Source organism: Trichoplax adhaerens, genomic scaffold (genome assembly GCF_000150275.1).
Source record: "Trichoplax adhaerens TRIADscaffold_44 genomic scaffold, whole genome shotgun sequence".
NCBI lineage: Eukaryota > Metazoa > Placozoa > Uniplacotomia > Trichoplacea > Trichoplacidae > Trichoplax > Trichoplax adhaerens.
Window position 1 is genome coordinate 71,750 of NW_002060984.1, and position 23,658 is coordinate 95,407.

A 23,658-nucleotide genomic window follows, 5' to 3' on the forward strand; every position below is an offset into this window, starting at 1 on the left:
TATAACTATGAAAGCGTTATTGACATTTTTTACGCATATGCTGTGCTGGTTATGCAGCTAAATGGGACCATTAGATCCACTTCAAGATTAGATTATATCCTAGCCCGTAGCTGTGGCCTTATCATGAGGTCTTATCAAGGGAACAATACTTGTTTTAAATTATTATTTTATTTCATTAAGGTGTTGCAGGTTGACATAATAGTAATTTAAATTCGGCAATAAACGCCTTAACTGCATACGAAATTTATTGTTGCGTTGTACGCGGCAAGGTATGTTACAGTAACATTTTGTTTCATCATTTATGAATGGACACATTAGGAAGCAGTAAGCTATGAAACTAGATACGCGTAATTAGGTAATCTTGTCGATGTCAATTTGGAATATTTTAACATTTATGAATAGTTTTGATAGTGGCCAAATATAATACGATGTGTTAAAAGGTGTCTTTAGATGTACGTTGTTGTTTTACGAATTTTGTTGATGTTGCTAAATTGATTTAATAAAAAATGATGAATTAAAACGAAAGCTGTTCATGAAGGTATTTGTGAGTTGCATGATTGCACGGGATCAACTAACTAAATTCAACGACTATATAACATCTAAACAATGCTGTTTCAGACGTCTTTTCTATCATCACTTGAGATTGTGCTATTTTGTAGTTTTTATGTGGATCATTTTCCTATTTTGCGATCAGAATATGCTTTAAATGTACTCATACAGTACAGTTCGGTACCAACTCTTGGTTATTTACTGAAATTGGTCGTGCTCAGAGCTCTGTTACTCTACAGAATAATCATGATCACTATCAACGGATCAAGCACTCACAAGACACCGCACTAGTATAGCATTTATATGGGTAGATTATCGAGTGCTAGATACTCGAAGATGGCAGACAGTATAATATGGTAATTACTATATACTATTGACTCATGGCTACCTCACGTGACGCTTTCTTTTGCATGCATTTTACTTCGATGTTCAAGTTAAGTCGTAAGCCTAACTACTGTACAAGAACTCAATATGATCCCTCGTTAACCTTAACCCTATTTAACTCGAGACTATACTGAATATCGCTGGTTAGAGTAGATTTTTGGTAGGCCTATATCAGTAGTGAATCAGTCGGTATCCTGCGGTACTGCATATCTATGTATATTGTACAGTAAAAGCAAAATAATATTATTTTAAAAATAGCAGTGATAAGCGCATTCGTTTCCTATAAAGTTGTTCGGAAATTTCAGTTGTGTAGTGACTTTTAGAATATTGTAAAGTGTTTATATTAGTCTAAGAATGATCGAGAACGCTTATGAGTTTCTGTCGTAATTCAATATAGAGAAAGGTAAGCGAATAAGCTGTTCAATTTAGTTATATTTAGGCAACTGAAAGTGACATAACTTACATTGATCGGTATAACTAATGGTTCTGATTTTAATCATCTGATCTTAGTCTCGTATATGCTTGGTAGCGTTGTTCTTTCAGCGATCATACACATTATTGTGGTAGCAAGATAGATTAGCGATTATAGCTTATCATTAACTCAACTTGGTTGTTCTTTTGGAAGTAGGAACCGTCAATAAGTCATCATGGAGAGTAATCGATCGGATGATACTAGTCAAAGCATTCCGGAAGTCAAGATAACGTAAGTCAAAAACATTTGAATGTTGTATGAGAGATGTGGTAAAGATAACTACATCACTAGAATCACGTTGATAGTTAAATTTAAATCCTTTCCTACTGGAATCAAATAGAAATGACTGCCAAGAATGAGATCGAGTTGATAAATACTATAGCACAACCGTGACCAAGAAACCTCATCAATTGATCATGTTTATGATTACTCTATCACTAGAAGATCGTAGATATGGATGTAAAAGGCCCTACGATCGCATACATGATTTACAACTGTTAGATTGACGAATTTTACCGTACAGAAATAGCGATGAAAGATTCTATGCTTATTGATCGAAATATCTTACCGTAAATAACTGAATTGATCATTCAACTCTAATAATTATAATTTATGTTGATATACATCGATCTTTTTGGTTAACGTGCATACATACGAGTATAGATACGATTCATCTTTAAATATAGAAAATACGAGTACTATAATATCTAAAGACTCAGATAGACGTAATCATGCTGTATGATTGAAACAAAATTAACATCTATTTTCTGTATAGTGCTAGTAATAGCTGGTTGACTTCAATATGGCGAAATTTTTTGGACTTTTCAAACATGTTTAAAGCTTTTATTGGTACAAATTATATGGGATTACCTTTCGGTATCGCTCAAAGTGGACTTGGGGTAGGTGTATTCCATTGATCAAGATAGCGGATATAAAATGGTCAACTGTAGAACAATTCTGAGTGTAGATACACTGATTATTATATTTTATGGTATAGCAGTTAAGACTGTACTTGGCAAAAATGTTTGTTGTCGTTGTAATGCCTTGTACAATGTACATGGCACTAGCTAGAGGCTTATTTAGTTTAGTCTATAATCTAAGTTGATGAAAGATCGAACAGTTTTGGATGCACGCCAATGCCGTATATCTACCTACTAGCTATACGCGTATATATGAGTATTTATGTTGGATTGGCTATAAGAATAATAACATGTTATTTTTATCCGGCAGTCAGTAGATAAATACGTATACGGTATAACAGTTATCTAGAGCTGTTTGATCTTTTACCAATTTAGACTGTAGACTAATTTATAAGTTAAATTTTCCATTTTTCACAGATCGACAATGTTGCTATATTGGCCTAGTTGAGAGAGAGTCAGGTTCAGGCCATTATCAGATTGACTAGATAAAAGTAGCATGACTGATCGGTGAGGGATGGATAAATATACTTTAAAGTAATTCTATAATTTCAATCGACGAAAGGTCGGAGTGCTCTGACAATAATTGATTGTGATGGCTTTTAGTTTTGAAACAATTAATATTTGCAATTTTTATAAGCTTAAAACGTTATTTAATGTTGGATGAGTATTAGAAATAATTAACAATATTATTTTACACAACACTGATAAACAGTATACCACATATCTACTCTATACGGTAAGCTAGAGTCATTTATGCTAGTACAGTATCAGGTTAATGTTGAGGTACAGTAGTTATCCAATTGACTAAATAGAGTATCAGGGTGATTAGTGAATGGTATTAACTGCATTCGTTTAGAAGTGGCCAGTAATTACTTACGAGATACTGCTATCCACATCAATAATGCAATACTGATTAATATTTTTAATGATAATAAATTAATTACTCTTCTAGCCTGGATTAGCCATCATGATCATTGTAGCCGTCATCACAGATCACTGCTGCCACTTAATTGTTGATTGTAAGAAGATCGTTGTTGATCGATTGGTAACTCGTCGTATAATTAAAAGTAATAATGATACAAACTATCAAAATACCACCGAAATCGTCTCGGAGCAGTCTGTACGTGAAGAAGTTGAAACCAAGCTAACTTATGGTGATATTGGACTAGAAGCGATGGGTGTATGGGGTTTGAGATTGGTTAATATCGCCTTGTTAATATCGCAATTTGGGTTTTGCATTAATTACATTATATTTCTTGGTAATACTTTGGGGACGATATTTCCAATTGAAGCAAACTATACTAATACTTCGGTATATTACCTGCAGGTCAATAAAAACATCATTTTAAACTCTATCGGATATTACAATCGATTGAAAGTGTCTCAATACAGTATATATTTAAAGGTTATATTGACTGTAACAGCATCGCTAATTTATTTATTGGTAACTATTTACTTAATTTTGTAGATTGAAGATCGTAACACAAGTAATAAGAGTCTGTTAATACATAATTTGCCTTCTGGTCAATCAACGCAGCCGGCTTTTGTCTTTCTAGCTCTAATACCATTGCCTCTTCTAATTTTGACATCTTACTCACGAAATATTCGACAACTTGGATTTTCAAGCGTTGTCGCTAATTCATCTTTAATGGTTGGCTTCATAATGGTATTAGTCTTTATCCTTCGAGGTAAAACTATTATACAACAGCATTGGTGATGGATGCTGTCAATATTTACAAATCATCTTTTAAAATGCTTTCCTATCTAACGAATATTGCATTGTTGCTGGCTAGTTATTTCATGGATCTGTTACATTATTGTTGTTGAACAGATTTTAAGGTTCACTCTGGCATCAAATGGGTTAACTGGGCTACTTCATTTGTATTTTTTGGACAAATGACTGGAGCATATGAGGGAATTGGAACAGTAAGATGATGTTTGAATAAATATAACAATCATATTGAGCTATTAATGGTACAAAATATTTGGTTTTAAGTAATGTGGTAGTACTAATTGGCTCTTGGCTTTATTATTTAGATAATACCTATTGAATCTAGCATGAAAGGCAATAGGCATCGTTTCGGTTTAATGCTACATCTAGCAATAGGCTTTATGACTTTATGGTTTATTGCACTTGGTATTTTGGGCTACTTACGTTATGGAAATGACGTTAATCAAATTATTTTAGAAAGTTTACCTCGTAATAATGTCATCTATAAGATTGTAACTATTTTTTTATGCGTTGGAGTCGTTTTTACATTCCCGCTACAAGTGTTTGTACCAATTGAAATTCTGGAAGATCCTACTTGTAAATTTTTCAATAAGTTGTGGAGAAAATGTGTATATACCAGTAGCACTCATCACGATACAATTAGCGATCCTAGTCAACCACTTCTACGTGGTGATCTCGGTTCATCAAGCCCTACTGCTATCAATAATACAAGTTTATTATGCAGGAACGGAAATTCAGTAAAGGTGAATAATATTATGGTAGTTAAACATTATAAATTTTATTTCCGTATTAATCTTTCATTATATCCTCTTACTGGAAAACAGGTTACAACATGGCAAAGGAACATTTTTAGAACGATCATCGTTTTGATCATTTTCGCGATAGGAATTGTTTTTAAGAATGACTATGTTTACTTCTCAAGCCTTATTGGGGCCCTAAGTTCAACGGTAGTGGCCTATATTCTACCGTGTTTATTCCATCTTCGACTAAAGTCAGCAGATATATCGTTACCTGTAAAGATTAAAGATAGTCTTTTAATCATCTTTGGCATTGGTGCTGGAACCGTTTCGGTAGTTATCAGCATACTTAAAATTGTTAATCAAAATTAAAAGCAATTCCTTGTAAGGATGCTACTATTAGGATAATGACATTCCTATGATCTAATCATAATCACTAGTTCTATTTTCAATACTTTTAATTCACATTGCTTTCAACTTCCATGTATAGTTGAGATGGTCTAAATTTAGTGGCTCGATTACTGATTAATTAGTAAATACAAATTTGGTGACGAATCCTGTAATAACTTCCGGATGAGTGATTTAGGGAGTTACATTTTTATATTATTTCGTTAAATGTTACAAAACTGGCAATAATTTTTATATAATTGCTGTGATACTGATTATCCTAAAATTTATACTCTACGCATCAGGATTTTACTCAGTTTTTATCATCTAATTTCAAATACTGGTAAAGGCGATACAACTGACACTTTACTCGGTGCAACTCGTGATTTCCTACAATATTGTGAATACAATGTTATTTGTACATTTAAAAAAGCTGAAAACTTGTGTATGCGTCATTGGTATTCATATACTTGTATTTGGCCGTTAAATTACTCAAATGATTTATTTTATATATTTGTCAACAATAAATTGTTGCCGTACGGTTAACTATTAACGTAATGCCTAGTTCGATATCATAAATGCTATCTGAGTGAGACTACTATATCCGTCGCGTCCTTTCTTGATTATTGTCAATAGTTTGGCATGCTTGATACCGTACGAGCAGCAAGATAAACATACACAGGTGAAATCAATTGAAAACCAGTCAATTTTACTTTCGTTTGCTATTTTGTTTATTAAGTAATCAAATTAATGTTAGGCATCGAATATCATGTTTACATGTGGTACCAAATATATAAGTAAATTGTTAGGCATCTGGGTCAAACTTTAAGACAGTTCATTAAAGTGGTATGGATAAAATATTTAAAAAAAAAAGTCGTCACACGAATATTATTATACGAGGAATTTTGAGTCGATATCTAAGTTACGCGTTGCTGAATTGATGAGACAACTAGAATGCAAGTTCGATTTTTTGTCTTCATGATTAAAACGCTAATTTGTACGATTAATTATTTACCAATAATATTATTCGATTCGCAACAGGCAGAACGAGACAGCACTGTTTACAAACTTTAAATACTAGATATATCTATTTTTGTCTAGCACGCCCTAATACAATTATCGATACACACTAATTATTGGTGATTTTTACGTTCTAATGATGATATATACGCGCACGATCATGGATTAGAGCCAATTTTTTTTAAGTGAAATTTGAATAGTTGGATATGTGTAAGTTAATTAGTATGCCATTCAAAATGTAAAACAAATAATTCGCTCAAAAGTGGCTATTGAAATAAAACGTTAACGTTCGCAGCATGCTGTAAATTTGATCTCAATCCTGCTTTCGTAACATGTTGAACAACAAATGTTACTTCATCATCATTAAATTCACGTAGTGAAAAGTTCTTAATCATATATACCCTAAGAAAAGATCTACCTACAAAGTTTATATTTTTTCCATCTTTCAAAAAAATATCAAAAAATTCCGGTTGCGCTGACTCCGTTGCATCATTATCGAGGATAAAGTCCCACATTAAAGTTACGTTTAGTAATATTTGATCTTCGTCAATATCCCAAGAAGTGTCTTTGTATGTAAGGTTAACGATACGGCCAATATCATCTGAGATCACTGAAGGATTAAGTAACTAAATAGATTACAAACGTAAAAAGAATTATTTTAACTGTAAATAGACATTCCTCTATGAATTATCGAACGATTGAATAATAAACCAGGTCACTGAATAGAATTCACACTAGATATAAACTTACTTTGATTTCACCTAAATCGAGGCAGAAATCTTTTTCCTTTCGCTCTGTATGATTGACTTTCATGATAAAAACATAAGAATTAGCCTTATCAAATATTAAAAAGATCATGGCCTACGTACAATTGCCTAATGAGGTTGACATACTATTTAATTCTGGTATAATCATCAGTTGTACTTCGCAAATTGTACAAGAACCACATAATGATTCCGTCAATAAGTAGTGCCTAAATAAAAATGGTGTTATTAAGAAATGGAAGAGGAAATTCTGCAAAGTTATGAGATTTGAAAGCATTCCTACTCATACTAGTCTAGATATAAATTAAACCTATTTATCCAAGTGGAACGTGGATCTGTCTCTCCAGTATATGTTGCATCAATGATATCAGTTGATTCATTATTAATAGTTGAAAATGCTAGATAATTTGAAGTGTCGCCCTTGACTTTAAAACCTGAAGGATTAAAACGAGGAGAACAAACCAAACCATAGTCCTCCATGCACGCTTCAATTTCTTTTGGCTCACAAACTAGAAAAATAATATATTAAAGGGTATCATTGATGAGAAGATAATAATAACTAAATAATACACCGTGAATAGCAATTTAGTATACCATTTTTAGCTTCTTTTCCTAAGATAATATAAGTCATTGCTGAATCAGTAACAAGTTGCAATGCAATATTGATCGAGCGCGAAAAATTTTGTGGAATTTTATAGCAACAGGAAATTAAGAGTCCGTCGTTTATTTCGAATTGAGTACGGAACAACCTAATTGGTATAGTGAAAGAGTTTATTGAGGCTTTATATTTTGAATAGAGGATGGAGTATTTTTAATTTCCTTAAGGCATACCGAAGTACTGCTGCAGAATACTCTAACGATGGTGTGTATGATCCATAAATTCGTAGACATTCACCTCCATTGTAAGCATCCAAAGACGAATGAGCAACTGTTGATATTTTAATACTTCCAGCTGTTCCTATGCAATACGAACGATGGGAATTGGAATAGGATGGCTGTAGCTGTTGTGCACTTAAGTTACTCCACGAAGAATTTTTAGCAATCTAATCAAGGAGTTAAAATTACGATTGAGAAATATCTACAAATGGAAAAATTACATGGAGCTACCTCAAATTAGAAGAATTTCCAATTTACCTTGCCATTAATGTACATTTTATCACCTCTACCACGGCAGAATGATGATACTATCGGCAATTCAGTTAGAATACTTGAATTATGACATAGTGAGCTAAGTAAATCCCAAAATCTGTTAAAAATCAAGAAATTACAGTCTTGGTATTAAAGCATGATTAGTAATACTTGGAACGTGGGTAGGGTTATTAGCAATACTTGTTTTGGTTTTCGATAAAATCTGTTCTTCCAAGACATTCATAAACCCAACCAGGTGCAAATAAAGCAGCAGATAAAGAACTCTCTCGAATAACTTCTAACGCCTAATGATTATAATGAAAATTGGATTATTATGTCATAAAGTTTTTTGATCGTATAAATTTATTTTTCAACGCTATAGAAAATTTAGTTGAACAAGTTCGGGTAGGATGATAAAAACTGAAAAAGTAAGAACGATGGAATAGGCGCATTATAACATCCATCTGTAATACTAACATCTCGACTTTTGAAACCACCGCCTTTATAACAACCTCTACCAAAAATATCTATGCCAGCGTAGACGTCATGTTTTCGCTCCTGCCCGGCATTCAATACCGACCTTAAGAGATTGCCAGGTTTCCAAACATAGTTTAAAAAAATTCCATCACAGGAATCGAAGAAAGTTCTGTGTTCAGTAAACCAAAAAAGTATATTGATCAGTGTCAAGTTAAAGCTTTACAGTTGATTAATATCGTCTATTGGATTTTAAGCCTTCAGAATAGCATTCATTCATTTCTAGTGTTCTCTATTTAAATTTGTTAACCGATGTCAATTATTCTACATCATTCAAAGATGATTTGTTAAAAATCAATATGACGGTAATCAGCATTGATTAATACCGTAAACTCTTCTAAAAACGATGATAGAATTGATAAAATAGTTCTCATAATACAGATATTAAGCACCTGTTATACATGTTGAGTTCATTTTGCCATTTTAGATCGCCAGTATTGGTTACGCTGTCGTACCAAAGTATTTGACCATGTGGTATTTTTTGATGGAGTTTGTTGGTTAATTCTGCTACAAATTGCACCAATGTCATAATATACTTTTTCTAATAATAAATGGAGAAATGGAGAAGAGAAATTAAAAAGATTTTCTTGTGTCAACATAATCGATCGTTATTTTGGTGGAGATTGTTGACCTACATCGATTACATCATGTTAATAGAAAGGGGTAGAAATGGCTGACTACTCAGTTAAGTAAAGTAGTATTATAAAAGTATTGCTTATATTGTTATGGATCGTCGTTGCAAACTAGAACTTGACGTTGCTATTTTGGTGATCAATGGTATAGTTTTATCGTAGAAATTAGGTGCTCATTTGAAATGCTTTACTGTACAGTATGTGGTCGTTTCAAATTTTAATCGTAAGACTCCTCACTGATATGATATGTCGAGTTAAAGTAAGATTGTATCACTTAGGTTCATTAAGTAAGTCCATCTTATAACCAACACTGTACTGTACGTTTACAATATAAGAATCTGTTCTATTGATTTATTATTAGTTTGACATGGATAGGGATTGATTTTATAACCATGCATAATCATAATACTGTATCTTTTACAAGCAATGATAATTAATACTAGTTTTACCATTAGTTAGTGGTATTCGCTTGTCCCTAGTGATTGCGTTATCATCAACAGTTCATTAAGTTAACGCTTCTACTGTAATTGATGGGTTGAAGGTATAGGTCAAAATGTAGAAAAACTGATATACTGTCCATACGTGGAACATAATTAAGAAAGATGAAATGGACAAGACATTGTCATAAGTGAATCGTTGCAAATTATTCCAATGTCATTTTGTCATTGCATTCATGCAATGAGAATTAAATTGGAAGACTGAAATTCATTTTCTACTCTAGTGATTTCTATTTCTATTTTTGTCGTCAACTATTACTTTATAACCATACCTCAATGTTATTCTCAATATTGATCAGCCATCCATCGAAACGATAATAATGTGCTATGTCAACTAATCTGTTAATTAAGAGATGTCGAAGTTGTGCATTACTTAAGAATTCACGACAAATTTCATTGCCTTCATCCCATTCAGTGATAAAAGTTCCTAAAACTAAGACTTGATGTTTATGAGCACAGTTGATCCATGTTGATGGTGGAATGGACAATAAATGATGGCTAAAGTAGATAAATATGTCAATATACTGCCAATGGTAGAAAGTGAAAGCATCGTTGTCACCACAACCTTGAGCAAATCTATGCAATGAAAAAAAGGCAAGAAAGTTGAATAGTTGCAGGTTGCTATTCTATCCTGTATCATCATGTCTATCCTATTGCAACGTGTAGCTAGGATTGACTACTAATGAATTGATTTGATTACCATTGGCAGTTTTCTATCCTGTATCATCATGTCTATCCTATTGCAACGTGTAGCTAGGATTGACTACTAATAAACTGATTTGATTATCATTGGCAGTTTTCTATCCTGTATCATCATGTCTATCCTATTGTAACTTGTAGCTAGGATTGACTACTAATGAATTGATTATCATTGGCAGTTTTTGAAGGCGATTGTCCATCGTCGACTGACTATTTCTATTGTACACCTTTGATCGCTATCATCATCACCTTCCATGTGGTTTTAATGGAGCAAGAAAAGATGATTGCACTACTTTGTTATATAACATGGCTGTCAATATGGATGTAATTGATTGAAATGAGCTAATCAACCTATCCTATTAGCTAAGCAGATGAAATCACTGCAATGGCTATAGACATGATGGACTCCCATGGACGCGATCATACTGCAAGTCCTCCTTCTCGACTGCCTGTCTACTCAAGAAGGATAGCCGACAAGGCCAATCTTACCTATCCTCGTGATAGCCATTCTTCATGTCATGGCAAACCAAAGTTCGAGATCGTTTAGGCAATGCATAGGGCTGATGTAAGCATACACTAGCGCGATTAATATCATCACATCCACGAAACCAAAGATAAATTTGCTTTAAATGATCTAAATAACTGCAGATCGGTTCACCACTTTGTTGATCATATTGTCGACATTGGCGTACATGAACACCATTAAAATGTTCAGCCATAACTGATAGTTGAATCAAGATGATTACCAATAGATTGGATAGACTTGAACGATGAATGAATAATCATCCAAGGCTGCAATCACGAGCAGATTTTCGTCTACAATCAAGGTTGAAAAATGGAATGAATTTGTGCAAAAGTGCGTCGAGGATCGATTGTTCTCATCGTCTTCTTGGCTATTGCAAGAGAGCGTCGATTGTCGAGGATTTTTGCCCCCTTACTCTCTGCCTTCCTTTCCTCCTATTGCTCTTGTCTTGATCTTATGAACAGTCTAGCAACCTTGGATGATTGCTTGCCAGTATGCCAACTGCAAACAAGTTGAACGATGGAGGCCAGCAATGGAGAGATTTCCTCGCCAATGCTTGGGGCTCGGGACAAAGAAATGCCGACAGTTGAATCGGTGCTGCAAAAGCCGATGACTTGCGCTCCAGTGAAGATTGAAAGAGTAACACTATGATGATAGTGTAGCCTAGAATGTTACGCCATGTTTGCGTTCCTTATCCATGTTATTGCACGCATGTATTGGACAGTATTCAACACAATGCGTCCGAGAAATCAACTCAACTGTCGCTGACTTCAATCGACCTATCGCACGCTACTACTCTCGACTCTACTGCCCTAAACAGTCCTCCCGTTGTAGTCTTTTAGTATAGATTTCAATGACTGGCGTCGACAATCGACTGGCTGCCTTCCATCGTCGTTGGACGGGACAGCCTTTGGACAAGAGGTGCCTTACTGTACGATGTACTGTCAACTACAGTACATATCATGTTATAGTACTGTAGAAGGAGGAACAATACTGTGTCTCGTAGGATGGAAGGATAGATGGAACATTAGTAGAACTGTAGAAGTACTGTACAGTACTGTACTGTACTGTCCATCGTCGTTGGATGGGACAGCCTTTGGACAAGAGATGCCTTACTGTACGATGTACAGTACTGTCAACTACAGTACATATCATGTTATAGTACTGTAGAAGGAGGAACTATACTGTGTCTCGTAGGATGGAAGGATAGATGGAACATTAGTAGAACTGTAGAAGTACTGTACAGTACTGTACTGTACTGTCCATCGTCGTTGGATGGGACAGCCTTTGGACAAGAGATGCCTTACTGTACGATGTACTGTCAACTACAGTACATATCATGTTATAGTACTGTAGAAGGAGGAACTATACTGTGTCTCGTAGGATGGAAGGATAGATGGAACATGGGACATGATGGTACCATTTAGACCCATTAGTACATGCAGTAGAAGTACAGTACTGTACTGTACTGTCCATCGTCGTTGGATGGGACAGCCTTTGGACGAGAGATGCCTTACTGTACGATGTACTATAAACTACAGTATATCATGTTGTAGTAAAGTACTGTAGATGGAGGAACAATACAGTACAATGTCTCGTAGGATGGAAGGATTGATGGACCATTGGACATGATGGTCCATGCTGTTAACTGCAGTAGAAGTCCATCGTCGTTGGATGAGACAGCCTTTGGACAAGAGGCGCCTTACTGTACGATGTACTGTAAACTACAGTACATATCATGTTGTAGTACTGTAGAAGGAGGAACTATACTGTGTCTCGTAGGATGGAAGGATTGATGGACCGTGGGACATGATGGTTCCATTAGTAAGTACAGTATACAGTATGCAGTAGAAGTACAGTACAGTACTGTACACTACGACGATGGACAGCCTTTGGACAAGAGATGCCTTACTGTACGACGTACTGTAAACTACAGTATATAATACTGTAACTGACCTTTCTTTAGTACTGTAGATGGAGGAACAATAACTGTGACTGGTAGGATCGAAGGATTGATGGACAACTGGACATGATGGTCCATACTGCAGAAGTAGTCAGTATGCCAACAGTAATATCCAACTCCTACAATACAAATGTGGATTTTGGGATCGTACAGTACAGTACTCTCGCCGCTCTAGTACTGTACACTGTACACTCTGTGTGCTCTGACTGTACTGTACTGTACTGTACTGTATGATGACTGTCATTGCCGGTATTATTCTTCGCCCAATGCCCGGCAGTCGGCAGCCAATGGTGAGTCTTACCTCTGCAAGATTACCAATATGACGGAGAAAAGCCCTTCCACTCTAATCAATTTCTTCATCTTTAATACTACATTGGGCCAAGAAGAAGGCACGGTAAGTTGTCCTTTGATGCTTGGTGATTATACTTGAAACGGTCAACTTCAATCTTCAATGTTGTCCACTACTGTTCTACCATTTCCCAACAGGCTAGTGCAAGCTGTGCTTGCACAGTTGAAGTGGGATACTAACTGTACAGTATAGTGTAAGCATACTTTTGCATACTACATGATGGCAAAAGAATGCACCAATGCAGTTGGTCATCGTCTATGGACTACCACTGTATTCTATCCTTTTAATTCAATGATTCAGGATGGATTGAACAACGCGTAGCATCAATGGATACTTTCATAGTGTCAACAGCACACAAATACTACAGTATAAAAGTCCATCAAAAGTACAGGCATCGGATAAGACTAGTTATTGATCCTGCATAGGTCGAGACAAAAAATTGTCACCAATGAGCTACCCTGCTGGGTAATATACAAAGCCAAACAGGGCTCATTCAATCTCTATCCTACAAGAAATTATCAATGAAGGCTATCGTTTATTACCTTGTTTCCTTTGCAGCCATCAATGATGATGTACAGTAGTACAAAGCGTCAAAGAGTGTCATTATACTGTACAACATGCATCGACAGTGTCGCTAATTGCATCGATCGCCATTTCCCAGTAGTAGTAGTGCAGCATCATTTATATGAATGCTCAGATCAATGGGATCCAATGGGTAATGGACACGTATGTCCAATCTCTGAATAGAGCTTATGGAATACCTACTAATGATGATATTTCAATTTCTGTTCAAATAGGAACACGAAAAGATTCTATTTTATTACCCAGATGCTGACAATATAGATAAGCAATCACGCAGTGTCGGGCTTTCGGAAGCGATCGTTCATTTTTGCGGGTAATGGAAGCGTGCATAAATGCTTATAATAATTGCTAATGCTTATTGAACAACAGGTAGACACTACCAGTAGATGATAAAAGAGATGTTTAATCTACCTACTACTGTAACCAGTTATGTACCTACAGTCTACAGCATGATTGATTGGATAACAGCAAGTCTCATTCATACTATCTTTGCAATCATATTGATCTAAAATGATATTATATATTGATAGTCTGCTATTTTCAAATGATCCTCTACACGTATTTACTCAATGTAGCTAATAATCACCTAGTATTACAATGGTATAACTAACTACTCAGTTCCGCGTCTTCTGATTCAAGAACTTTTGCTCCTGATCGACCGTGCGAAGTTGTCCAAACGTTAAAATCCCGACAAGTCTTTTATCAGCCTGAGGAAAATTTTTGGATGATAATGGCACGTGATTTGATATTTCAATGCAATCCGTAATGGATTGTACTTAAAGTGATGTTGTCTGCGTATTATAAATGATCAATTCCAATATATTACATGCCTACCATTGGCATCCGTACTAGAATTAATCGGAAAAAAATATTTGGCCTTTATAGACTGTATCCATCCCAGCTAGCGAAGTAACAAATAAAGATGGCAATAACATTGTCTATCATCAGGATGAAGTACAGGTAAATTAAAAATAATGACTGATAAGGCTAAAACATTTGATTGGCGTTAAGAGATATTGATAATTATTTCAAGTGCTACGAATATCTTCGCTACTTATTTGAATTTATTCTCCATAGGATCAGGCATTACAATCAATTTTGATGTTATCCTATAAAATATTTAGGGTGAGTGTAGCTAAAATGGTTTAAAGAATCGTCTCTCAGTTTTCATGGCTTTATTACTTCGGTAGCGGTAGCGATAGCCTTTACATCTTGTTAATAAAGCGAATTTTATCTGTAAACAGCTCTTTAATGGTCCCTTTTCCATGACATTTAATGAAAGTGTTGATTCTTGCCGTGAACTTTTAAAACACTTTTTTACACGTGTAAGTATGATACTAAATGGATAATTTGTAAATGGCAATCTCTCTTTGATCCTTTCGAAATCAATGCTACTAAATCGCTAATGCCATTCCAAGTACTTTATTTGTAAATTGCAGTAGATGCTAAAGTCAATTTCAAAAAATGACACTTTATTTCACCTGATCAATCAAGCGATACTAGAAATTAAATACAATTAAATCGGTTGCAAATCTACCGCGATTAGGATCTATATATAGAATGCTTCTATCTAAATACCATCCGTCATGAATGACTGACATGCTTGGACAATTTTCTTAGTCAAGAAATTAACACCCTATCGTAACAATTTCAATATTTAACGGTTGTTACCTCTTTACAGTTTATCAAGTCAATAAAACTAGCACAGCAAGATTTGCAAGACGTTTTACAAGGTATTGTACTAAATTTCTACCTCAGCTTTTCACAGAGCTACGTATTCCACGCGCGATATTCAATTTAATGTCTAACCAATTTTCTTTCACATAATTGAAATAGGGATTCGGTTTTTACCATTGGGTAAACAGCAATTTTTAAAAGTTCAGCAATTCATTAATTTAATTGAAGCTAACTTTAGGTAAGCAAAACTGGAAATAAGTGTTATTGAATGGTTTATTACACGCTATTGAGCTATATCGATTAGCCAGTTACCTGTTAAGGTGATCGTCTCACAACGACAATATGGTACAAACATACTAATAATAACAATGTGCTGATAATGATAAATCCTGATTTTTCCTTACAGTAATATTACTTATGCACAACTTCTGTTTGACGATCAGTTAATTTGGTAAGTTTGATAGACGTAGCATCACCAGTCTATTTCAGCTCAACTTAGAAAATAACTTTATAAAGTATCCTAAATTGATGCATTACACCATTTGGATATTACCTTTTTAAAGGAGTAGTCTCGATCTCGATCATACACAAATTCTTTATGGCTATTTAACTACCAATTTATTACCTAATCATCAAGAAGCGGAGGTAGCATCATCATTAGATCCTAACATGAATCGTTATTGTCTATTTGAACCCTTATGCACTGTTACAAACTATTTGTAGAATATTAAAGATCAGAATAGTAAGGACTCGAAATCTGTAATATATAATCTCGACGTGCAGGGAAAGTAAGCTCTATGCAATTACTACTATTCGTGCGATTATTGTACCTGAGTATGCTGTTAAAATACTTCCTGGCTGGCATTAGATTTATAACAGGGCCAACAGAACTCGGACATGCAGCTTCAATAGGAAAAATTCCTAGAATATTTATTAATAAAAATGGTAAATGGGAAATTTTCGCTGTGATCGTTTATAAGGTATTGGTTGATGTCTACATTGATTATTATTATTACAATCTGTAAACTCTCGTCATATTTCCTTTTACCTTATGACAGGTGCTAGATACTGTGCTTTGCATGTTGGTCAAGTGTAAGTTATAAGGCAAATCTGAATACATAATTGAAATAATACCAATTGTTTTTGAAATATTCTTTATCTTTTACTGCGTTTAAAAAGTGTTCTTAATGAATTGTTCTGATTATAGATGATACAATTTTTCCAACGAGCACAAGCACTATCGATTTCTTCCGTAAATTGGATAAGTTTATTGGACCTCAAATCAAACAGTTGACTTTCGACATTGCTGAGCAAAATATTATCAATCGTCGATTGTCTTTGTAAATAAATTAATTTTAATATTTAATGATTGTCAAGTGGTTATCCTGACGTCGCTGTAATCATACCGTCAATTTACAATTTGATATAGAACTGAGATGCAATATAGATTTATCTACTTCAACCATATGAACTGCGCATTCAAATCAAGTATATACCCCAAGATAAATCAACCTGCTATTATAGGACCCGACTTAATGCGCTTATTCTGCGATATTCATGCAGAATTTGACAAGTATGGTTTAAATTTGATCCTATCCGTAGGTTGATATCTGTATTGCTAATCAATCAATTAATGTACTTGCCCGACTGTCAACTTAATTTATAGGTCGAAAAGTAATGAAGAATTTTTGGCAAAGACTGCGACAGATTGTTGGGTTGTGGGCAAAATTGCGGATCAGAGAGAGCTATTTGTCGCTCAAAACCTGAAGAACGGGAGTCTTTTAGACATTAATGGTAATATTTTTGAATTATTTTGCTAAACGTAGATTTTGGAATGATCCACTAACAACGTGTATCTTTGTTCTTTATATATTAGATGAAATGAAAAAGCTTGTTGGTTCCTTGTTTGGCAATATTTTCTATTTTAATAGCTAAGTTACACGTAAATGAAAACATTACCTTATGAGAAATGACGAATATTTCATTGCTGTTATAAAAATTTAGTGGTAACCGACGTGCCATTTAATACAGATTTTGAAATCGTGTAGCATCTCAACATTTGGTTATAACGAAGGGAAGAAAATAATATCTGTATTCTGTAATATCTGAAGTTTATATTATACAATTGTATTATAAATTGGATGTAAAGTGTTTGATACTGTAGTCATAAACTGTTTTGTTAATTAGTCCATCTAGTTTATCTGTGCATTAAAATGATTCCAGCTATTGAAATTGTATCTGGTTTCAGTTGCGCGCTATTATAATATAATGAAATGTGTGTACTGTGATAGCAACAAACGCTAATAGCTATTTCGGTAAAAGTTGTTGTATAGCTCGTTGATACGGAATACGATCGCTATATTTCGCTCACAAATTTGCATAAAATAACAATGCGAATACTATTTGTAAGCCTTCAGGTCATAAACTATATCATTATAAATTATGTCATTTGCCAAATCTTTTATGGATTTAAAGTTTTACGAAATCAAAAGATGCTAGTAAACTGTAATTCGTTGATATCTAATATCTCACTGTAAGTAAGAGGAAGTTCTGTATACCTTTAGATTAAGTCATTAATTCGTATTAACTCGTTGAACATTTGTTTTATCGCAATTTTGTACACGACCTAATTTTAAGTTTTAGCTATGCAATTACATACCGAAATGGTAACATGTGTTAAAGCAATTTATATTATATGAAAAAATACCATATATTAATTATCGCTTCTAGATGTTATATTTATCGGTATATTTGCTGGATATTAAAGACTGTCATGAACAGTCAAATGAATAAATTGTTGTCGTCGTTGCGGAATAATCTTAGAGAAATGATACTGAAATACTAAAAATCTAAAGCTTAGCAGGGAGGAAAATAGCAACTGCTTAAATAGTAAGATATAAAATGATAACAATCAACTAATTATAATAACAAGCCCGGTGATAATTAACTTCATTTTGTTTTAATCGAATGCTAGCTTTTGTAATTGATTGAAATGCAAAGGTGACTTTATGATAAGTAAAAACCAGTATTGTAATAAATTTTCCATCAGGCACTTACTTGAGAGGATTATATAATTGGTGGTATGGATAAAAGTTCTGTATGATACTAGAGTACCTCAGTACTATGATGAGAAATCAGCTTCATAATTAGGCAGTATTCTACGCAAGTTACTATTCTTAACAATATGCGTTTTATTACAGCAGACTACGACATCTAAACAAGTATCCTATGCTTAAAGGAGACATGTGGTGCTACTTATCTTTAAAACGGAACAATATTTCGAATTGATGCATGCCCTGATTATTTTGATAAAGAGCTATCGTTTAATGCGGGCAATAAGACACATGTATAGAACAATAATTTCTTTAAGGCTATGATATTTATTAATTATGGACAAGGATACCATACCTCATGAAATATCAACTTTGTGGATACTTTTGATCGGGGAAGGGACTCAAATTAGGTTAGTACAGAAAGTCAACGTTTTTTTATAGTCAATAACAGTTTTATAAAATAGTAACATTTCCGAAGCTTACTGCTAAATTACATTATTCTGTATGTGAGTTCAAGTTGGATTTGTATGGAAAACAAATGTTTTTAAGTCCATTAATATAAAATAGTAATCTCTAAGAGGTTTAACATTCTACTTTACGTTACATAATTCTGCTTACGAGTAAAATATTTATTAGATCGCAATATACTCGCATTAGGGAACGTATACGCATCCTTGCAAACGATTTAAGGAAGAAAATAAAGATACAAACGGTTAATAAATGATCATTCGTATTTGTGTCACGTACGTAGATGATTTTATTGGAATACCTTTCGGTTTAAATTTCGAATACAGCAAGATTGCATTGCATTAAGAGTTGATATTTTACAATATTGAAACTGAATGGAGCTTTTGTACATAGCAAACTCTGGTATAAAATGATGAAATAACCAGACTAACCAGCCATACCATGCCTGCCTAAACCTCAACGCAACGTAAGCAACATTGCGTATCATCTAAATTGTGCAATAAGTATACAAATGCACACCTATTGTAGCGAATCGTTAAGAACATTTGCATTATTATCAAATCTAAAAAGATACCGAAGCGAGGAATCTCTGAGCCTTCGTTAGAATGTAGCATGAACTAACTAACTACAACTTTCGGGTTTTCGGTAAATAATACATTAGTAGAGCGAGACAGAAATCGCTTGGTTGTTGCACAGTCTTTACATTTCAAGATAACATGTTTTTCACGCTTCGAACTATGGCGTATTGTCGATGTGATGCCTGGAATCAGTAGTAAATCGCATTTCTTACACAACGTTCTCTTGATATTTGGATCTAATCTCAGTACTAATTTCTTCGCTATCTTTCTGAGTGATCTAACATAAATCCTGCATAATTGATTGGCTTCCTCTTGAGATTTTCCGCAAGTCAATGCCGTATGAGCGGCTTGGTACATAAAATTGATCCGATGTGAAATCTCTTTATTAGGTATGTTAAGTTGTTTCGTCGTTGCAGCCATAGGGCAATCAATCAGTCGATTATCTTAACACTGCATACTGGAATGAATAACAAAGCTACGCAACTAAGATTTGAGCCTATCCGAAAGCACTCTATCTATCCAAATGCTATTAGGATTTTTGATCTGCTTCCAAGATGTCGATCTTGCAGCTTTCGACTTCGTTATTGCAGTTGGCGTTGCAAAGTTTTAATATGGTGGTGATCACGCGAATGAATTAGTAATTTGGCCGTACGCTGCAGTAATGGACCTACAGTTCAGTCATATCTATATTCAGTATCACGTGTTTTGGGCACAAAATATCTTGCTCGGTATAATACGCCGACGTAGTTAGCGTCCCGCTTGAACCCTTTATTAAAGCTGCTATACAGAATTTAGTTATGCTAGCTATGCAATACTGAAAACGGAAAGATATAGTCAGATTAATTACTGACAGTAAGATTATATTGCAATGATGCTATACTGTAGCAACACAGTAAGCCACTATATGATTGCGTAAGGTGGTTTATTTAGGGATAAGTTAAAACACTTAAAGAATACTGTTCAAGTTTCACGATTTTATTGGACTCGAATCAACGTAAGAGCATTCGCTATTTTTTATTATCCATAAAGGCAAATTCGCAAGTGTCCTAGGGAAATTCTAAATTTATATTAACAAGTCCATACAACTATATTGCAATAGATTATTATTTTTTATTCAGCAATCCCATTTTAGCATATTATTAGTTGAATTATAAAATAGGAAAGTAGACTTTAATGTTGCCTTGAAGCCAAGATCATTCATAAAAGTTAACGCTTTAGTTAGAAATAACTGTTCAAAATAATATTTTCTCTAATATGCTTTTCTTTGGAGCGACTTATGTTTATACGCCAGATTGGAAGATAAAAAAGCAATAATATTTACAAAAAATTGTCAAATTCTCGCAACTGCTGTAAATCAGTGAAAAAAAGTATTACTTATATATGTATATATATATACAAGTGGAAAATAACATTTACAAATTCTGCCCTTGGCTAGACAGGCCTTTCCAAATATAGTTACACGTAATAGTTGTTAATTTTTATCATCTTTCTCTTGTTTAGGCTTCTCATCTCTATGTATTAATTTACTGACAAACATTGTACCAATAATTAAGGGTAAATAGTATAAGCTAAACCTAAACAGTTTCCTTGCTGATTGATTATTCGCATCCTTATGAAATCGCCACGCTAACCACGTAAACCACGCGTTAGTCGGCAATGAATACAGGGCAAACCACCAGGGTGTCAACTGACATATCGGTAAAAGACACGATAATAACGTTAGAGCCAAAGTGTGCCTTAATGATACTCTTCTACATAATTCTGGATGTGTTACGGCCATCATTCGATAACCTAAGGCACAAGCATTACATGGTGTAAATATTTCGTATGGAAGTCTTACAAGTATTATTTACATACTGCGTATAGAATCAACCTGCTCGCGAGTAATCCGCTTTTAAATTCCAGCTTAAAGCATTAAAATGTGGAAACTGCCATGAGTAAAGTATACCAGCTAAAGCTAGACCTCCAATATCGATTCCACCTGTTTTTGCAGCCCATCCCATCAATGGTGGTAATGCTCCGACAATCGCTCCAAGCCATGTATTACCAATTCCTAAGCGCTTTGATGGTGTATAAATGCAAGTGTATAGAAATATATTTAAAGCGGCCAAATACGCAGTTAAAGGATTTACAGCATAGTAGAGTAAAGATACGCTAGAAATTCCACTTAGGGTAGCAAAGGTCATTGCATGTACGGGTCTATCAATCAAAATAGAAGGCGAGGCAAAGTTGCTAATTTAGTCTTGAGAATATAACCACCTTTCTTACATACATCATCATCTTTACAAGATCTAACGGTTTAATAAAATTAAAATTGAATTACGTGATAAGTCCTTTGACTAATACTCGATTTCGTGTTCTAGCCATTTGGCTATCATAAGGTACCTCAAGCCACTGTCAAATATGAAATGAATTATAATGGACATTTTAAAATTGATCAATTTATGATGGATAACCTTTTTTAAATTTCAACATGCTCTGACCTGATTTATAGCATTTGCTGAGCAACCACTCAATCCAACGCCTAAACTAGTACATAGCAACGAGGATAGGACAGTATCACCAGGGGCCAATAGATATCCACCAATAGAGGTTAACAGTACAAGGCCTACGTAAATTATGATGTTGATATAAATTAGATGATAAGAAAGTCCTACTTTATAACGTTAATGTAAAGATATTGATTAAGTATATCATGATCAGCTATTCTAATCCACTTGAACAATCGTCAACAAATAGGATACGCCTTGTCTACAGAGTATCAATAGCATTATTACTTGCGTCGTGATTTGGGTTTTGTCTACTTATAATTCTTAATTATGATTGTAAATACCCGTAAGGTGGTAAACAGAAACAATTTAGTGTCGATTCTACGGTACAGTAGTAGCATTTCTGATGGAATATAATATACAAAATAAGAGTGTAGTATGGCTGCATCAATATCTGACGGTTGTCCTTTTGTAATCAATTATTTTTAATACGTACGAGTTCATGTTATTGAAGAGTAGATAATTTTGCTTTAAGATTTGCCCATCTATTGTTGCTGTGCTATCTTTAGTTGATTTGACTTGACTAAATAAACATGGTGTCTTTAGGTTTACAATATACTATAATTATTAATGATATCGATTAACTTTTAGAACGTATCCTTAATTCCACTGTTAATAATTCCTTCCTGCTATTGATATATATTATTCAGTACTCCGTAATTTTTACTACTTGGATGATAGCGTATTAGCATTTTACTGTATTCCTTTCGATGTAAATATATAGTAATATTTTTTTCCAACCCCGTCTATAGCTATGTAGCCTTTAGACTATTGCCAACGATGTACTGTACGTGTACAGTATAGTATATTGGATGCACGTATGACGTGTATGAAGTAATCAAGATTGTATCGCCTTCTTAGATAAACGTTGCAATCATAATATTCAATCTACAGGACAAGCATACCAAATCACTTTACCTGTTAATCTAATTTTGGATATTTGCAAGTAAACAGGCAATAATTTATTGATGCTAGTTGTATGGCTAGCCGTCGAATTGGAATTGATTGGTAAGCCATTGTTTCCATTAGCTGGATGTACGACGTTAGAATTATTCGTGTCTGGACTAGTGCTACTAATACGTAACAATTGCACGTTGACCTGATAATTTCAATAATCTGACATTAGTATTAGGTTAACGAAAAGAACAACAAGTATTGTTAAACCATCCATTTGGTCAGGTAGCAACGCTGTATCGAAAGATGTGACTGTCAACACAGTCTAAGCTTAATTCACCAAGAGCTCAACAGACATACGTAGCGTATTCAGTTCACAGAAAGTACAACAAGGATTGTTAATCCATCCATTAGGTAAAGTAGCAACGCTGTATGGAACGATCTGACTTTCAATAGTTCAAAGCTAATTCACAAATAGCTCTACCGTATAAGAATGACTTCAAGTGAGCACTATACGACTAGAATACAGTACTAAGACAGCTATAGAGACAACAGAGAAATTGGATA

At 34.3% G+C, this 23,658-nt stretch overlaps 5 protein-coding genes across 5 annotated transcripts; 2 read left to right on the plus strand and 3 right to left on the minus strand.

Annotated features, from left to right (window-relative positions):
• Nucleotides 1–1,580: 1,580 nt before the first annotated feature.
• Nucleotides 1,581–4,996, plus strand: TRIADDRAFT_62383 (uncharacterized protein; the record flags this gene model as incomplete). The annotated part of the gene is made up of 7 exons (XM_002118304.1): nucleotides 1,581–1,636; nucleotides 2,181–2,304; nucleotides 3,278–3,652; nucleotides 3,794–4,013; nucleotides 4,157–4,251; nucleotides 4,363–4,800; nucleotides 4,943–4,996. The coding sequence occupies 7 exons, from the start codon at nucleotides 1,581–1,583 to the stop codon at nucleotides 4,994–4,996; spliced, it is 1,362 nt and encodes a 453-aa protein (XP_002118340.1).
• Nucleotides 4,997–8,332: 3,336 nt separating this feature from the next.
• TRIADDRAFT_4447 (uncharacterized protein) lies at nucleotides 8,333–10,985 on the minus strand (the record flags this gene model as incomplete). The annotated part of the gene is made up of 5 exons (XM_002118314.1): nucleotides 8,333–8,398; nucleotides 8,571–8,739; nucleotides 9,020–9,168; nucleotides 10,029–10,332; nucleotides 10,945–10,985. Coding segments are annotated over 5 exons (729 nt in total), but the record flags the coding sequence as incomplete, so codon positions are not given.
• A 2,275-nt stretch (nucleotides 10,986–13,260) lies between these two features.
• TRIADDRAFT_34036 (uncharacterized protein) lies at nucleotides 13,261–17,484 on the plus strand (the record flags this gene model as incomplete). The annotated part of the gene is made up of 15 exons (XM_002118305.1): nucleotides 13,261–13,335; nucleotides 14,088–14,185; nucleotides 14,512–14,609; nucleotides 14,783–14,832; nucleotides 14,950–14,997; nucleotides 15,117–15,197; nucleotides 15,554–15,605; nucleotides 15,709–15,787; nucleotides 15,956–16,000; nucleotides 16,113–16,268; nucleotides 16,418–16,570; nucleotides 16,779–16,889; nucleotides 16,979–17,122; nucleotides 17,216–17,343; nucleotides 17,426–17,484. The coding sequence occupies 15 exons, from the start codon at nucleotides 13,261–13,263 to the stop codon at nucleotides 17,482–17,484; spliced, it is 1,377 nt and encodes a 458-aa protein (XP_002118341.1).
• Nucleotides 17,485–19,687: 2,203 nt separating this feature from the next.
• Nucleotides 19,688–20,068, minus strand: TRIADDRAFT_34045 (uncharacterized protein; the record flags this gene model as incomplete). Its single annotated transcript, XM_002118315.1, has 1 exon — nucleotides 19,688–20,068. One exon carries the CDS (start codon nucleotides 20,066–20,068, stop codon nucleotides 19,688–19,690), a length of 381 nt encoding a protein of 126 aa, XP_002118351.1.
• A 1,051-nt stretch (nucleotides 20,069–21,119) lies between these two features.
• On the minus strand, nucleotides 21,120–23,161 carry TRIADDRAFT_34046 (uncharacterized protein; the record flags this gene model as incomplete). The annotated part of the gene is made up of 5 exons (XM_002118316.1): nucleotides 21,120–21,439; nucleotides 21,522–21,847; nucleotides 21,972–22,042; nucleotides 22,132–22,256; nucleotides 23,116–23,161. Coding segments are annotated over 5 exons (888 nt in total), but the record flags the coding sequence as incomplete, so codon positions are not given.
• Nucleotides 23,162–23,658: the final 497 nt, after the last annotated feature.